This window comes from Branchiostoma floridae, unplaced genomic scaffold, assembly GCF_000003815.2.
Source record: "Branchiostoma floridae strain S238N-H82 unplaced genomic scaffold, Bfl_VNyyK Sc7u5tJ_615, whole genome shotgun sequence".
Taxonomy (NCBI): Eukaryota; Metazoa; Chordata; class Leptocardii; order Amphioxiformes; family Branchiostomatidae; genus Branchiostoma; species Branchiostoma floridae.
Genome location: NW_023365902.1, coordinates 10,487 through 13,096, shown reverse-complemented (window position 1 = coordinate 13,096; position 2,610 = coordinate 10,487). Strand labels below are relative to the sequence as shown.

Sequence of the window (2,610 nt, the reverse complement as noted above, 5' to 3'; positions counted from 1 at the left end):
GCTTCCTTCCCAGAAACTTCTTCCCTTCTAGCTCCTTTTTCTTTCGAATTCTCACCTTCTTTTGCCTTCCGGGATTCTTCCTTTTTCTCAGATTCTCTCTCCTTCAGAGCCTCTTCCTCCCTCCCAGTTTCTTGTTCCTTCCCAGATTCATCCCCAGGTTTTGTCTCTATTACAGATTCTTCCTCTTTTGAAGGTTCTTCCTCTTTCCGAGATACATTCTTCTCTTTAGGTACTTCTTCCTGCCCTGATTTTTCGTCCTCACCAGATTCTTTTTCCTTTACAAATTCCTTTAACTTAAAGATGATTTCCTCTACAATTTTATACTTTGCTGAGTGTTCCAATAGTTCCTGTATTCCATCATTCATGTTTTTGCTGGTCTCCTTCAGCTGACGGATTTCTTCCTCCTGATCCTGAATCGTTATCTCTGCTGCCTTGTCTTTCTGTGTAAGCCTGGTTATCTCTTTACTCAGATGATGCACACGATCTATCGTCTCCTGTCTGGCTGTCTCCATAGCTTCACTTTCTAGCTTCTGATCCAAGACGAGTTTTTGTCCCTTCTCCTTCTCCAGTGTCAGCATAGCTACATCCCTCTTTAAGCGTTCTGTCTCCTTTCTGGCTGTCTGTAACTCTCCCTTCATTGTCTCAATCCTAACTTGGAGCTGCCTGAGTTCTTTCTGTGATTTTTCTTCCTTTTGTCTCAGCTCCTTGCTAAGGGCTTCGATTTCTCGTTGCCTAATTTGTGGTGACTTCTCCTTACCTGTTCGTATCGCTGCCTGTACTTGTCTGGTGGTGAAGTTCAGTATGGAGACGTCATGATCTGTACAGGACTGGGCCACTGCCAGGTCTAGGCCGCTCAGGGTGGAATGGTCCACATGTTTGGTGGTTTTCAGCGCCGTCAGGTAGTCTACAGAGGTGGTTCGGTTCAGCCCTGCCCAATAGGAACGATAGGTCAGCACTAATGTAGCACCGTGTTACAGTTGAGAGACATGTGATATTGATTAATTTGGGGGGTTGAAAATAGCCCCAAATCCCTAACATATATGGATATGTTCCATGAAACCCACCCCTACCCCATATCAATATTCAAATCATTTGGTTTTGATACCATTGTACAGGAGCAAAAAAATATATATTTTGGTCAGAAAATAGCCCCAAACCCCAGAATGTATGTTTCTGAAGGGACCTTTTCCGAAAACGTGAGACGACGTCATTTGGTTTCGACAACAGAGCATGGGAGCCCAAAATATACATATTTGGTCTCAAAATGGCAAAGAAAACTCCTTCTTTCTTCGAAAGGTTCGAGAAAACAGAAAAATCGATAACATGGATTTAAAGGTGTATGTTAAGGACTTAATTTACCTCCATACCGAATTTCATGTACGGAGATAAAAAATAAACTATCTTAATGCATTTGACCAAATGGCAGGACTAGGAGACGAACAAGAAAAAAAGGACATATAAACAAATACCTTTCACTCCTATACCTTTGGTGGAGAGAAATATCAATTATTATCATTGCATGCAAAGAACAAACAAATTAAGCATATCATGATAATTAGGACGTAATAGCCATAATGTAGATATAGACAATGTATTAAATGTAGCTCGAAAGTTCCTTTGTGTTGGTAGAAATCATTCTAAAGCAAAGTCAAACTGTGATTTCCAAGATGATAGTAGCATTTTGTCTATTTTCAATGTTGGGAAACTAAGATGCAGTGGAATCAGCGAAGACCTGGTCTATGGAGGAGGCAAGACAACTGTTAGAGTAAGCCAGAATAAGCTTGGGGTCTTGTCTAGAAATAAAAAGATGTATCAAAGAATTGTCGGGGAGAAAGTAAACTCTGGTGTTGAAGAGACAACTGACAAGTGTAGTGTGAAAATAAACTACAGAAAGGCAAATTGAGAACATGTTAGAACCCGCCACACTTATCAAAAAGAGTAGGGGTCCTTGCCGGTGTGACTGGATCAAATTATCCAGCTATGCAGCTTCTACTGTTTAGTACGAACCTGGTTTAGTTCATAATAAGGCTTTACCATTAAGTAATTCAAGTAATCGGGTTAGTAGGTATATGTGGAGAAGGAGACCTCAAGCCAACCGTTCACACTTACGCCACATCTTCAGAAAAGACGCTGGAGCCGCATGTTCTCCGTTTAGGAACTTTATTCGAACCGACACACAACAAACATGTTTCGCCGTGTGGCTTCCTCAGTGTTATGGGCTCGAATGAGCATAGTGTACTATCCTCGCTTTTATAGGCCTAGTGCATAGTGAACTGACCAAGTGCAAGGTGCCCTAGGTGGCTTAACCAATCACAGTACAGCAAGTTAGTGCAGTCTGCTCTAGGACTGGTGCATAACATGACCTCAGTTGACCTTTAAACATGACTTCATCTATTGTTCTAGAACAATCGTACTTGTCATAAAGTGAATAAAGCAATATAAGAGAGTCAAATGTTGTTTCTAGTGTTACGATGCCCTTGCAGCTTTGCTGACTCTTCTTGCTCTGGCGTTGAAGCTCTGGCGTCTAATTATTTGAGCCCATAACACTGAGGAAGCCACACGGCGACGCATGTTTGTTGTGTGTCGGTTCGAATAAAGTTCCTAAACGGG

The 2,610-nt window shown here is 41.7% G+C and overlaps 1 protein-coding gene across 1 annotated transcript; it reads right to left on the bottom strand.

The window, feature by feature from the left end:
* Window positions 1-55: 55 nt before the first annotated feature.
* On the bottom strand, window positions 56-2,162 carry LOC118408957 (golgin subfamily A member 6-like protein 6; the record flags this gene model as incomplete). The annotated part of the gene is made up of 2 exons (XM_035809827.1): window positions 2,110-2,162; window positions 56-928 (listed from the first exon to the last, which is right to left on the bottom strand). Coding segments are annotated over exons 1-2 (880 nt in total), but the record flags the coding sequence as incomplete, so codon positions are not given.
* Window positions 2,163-2,610: the final 448 nt, after the last annotated feature.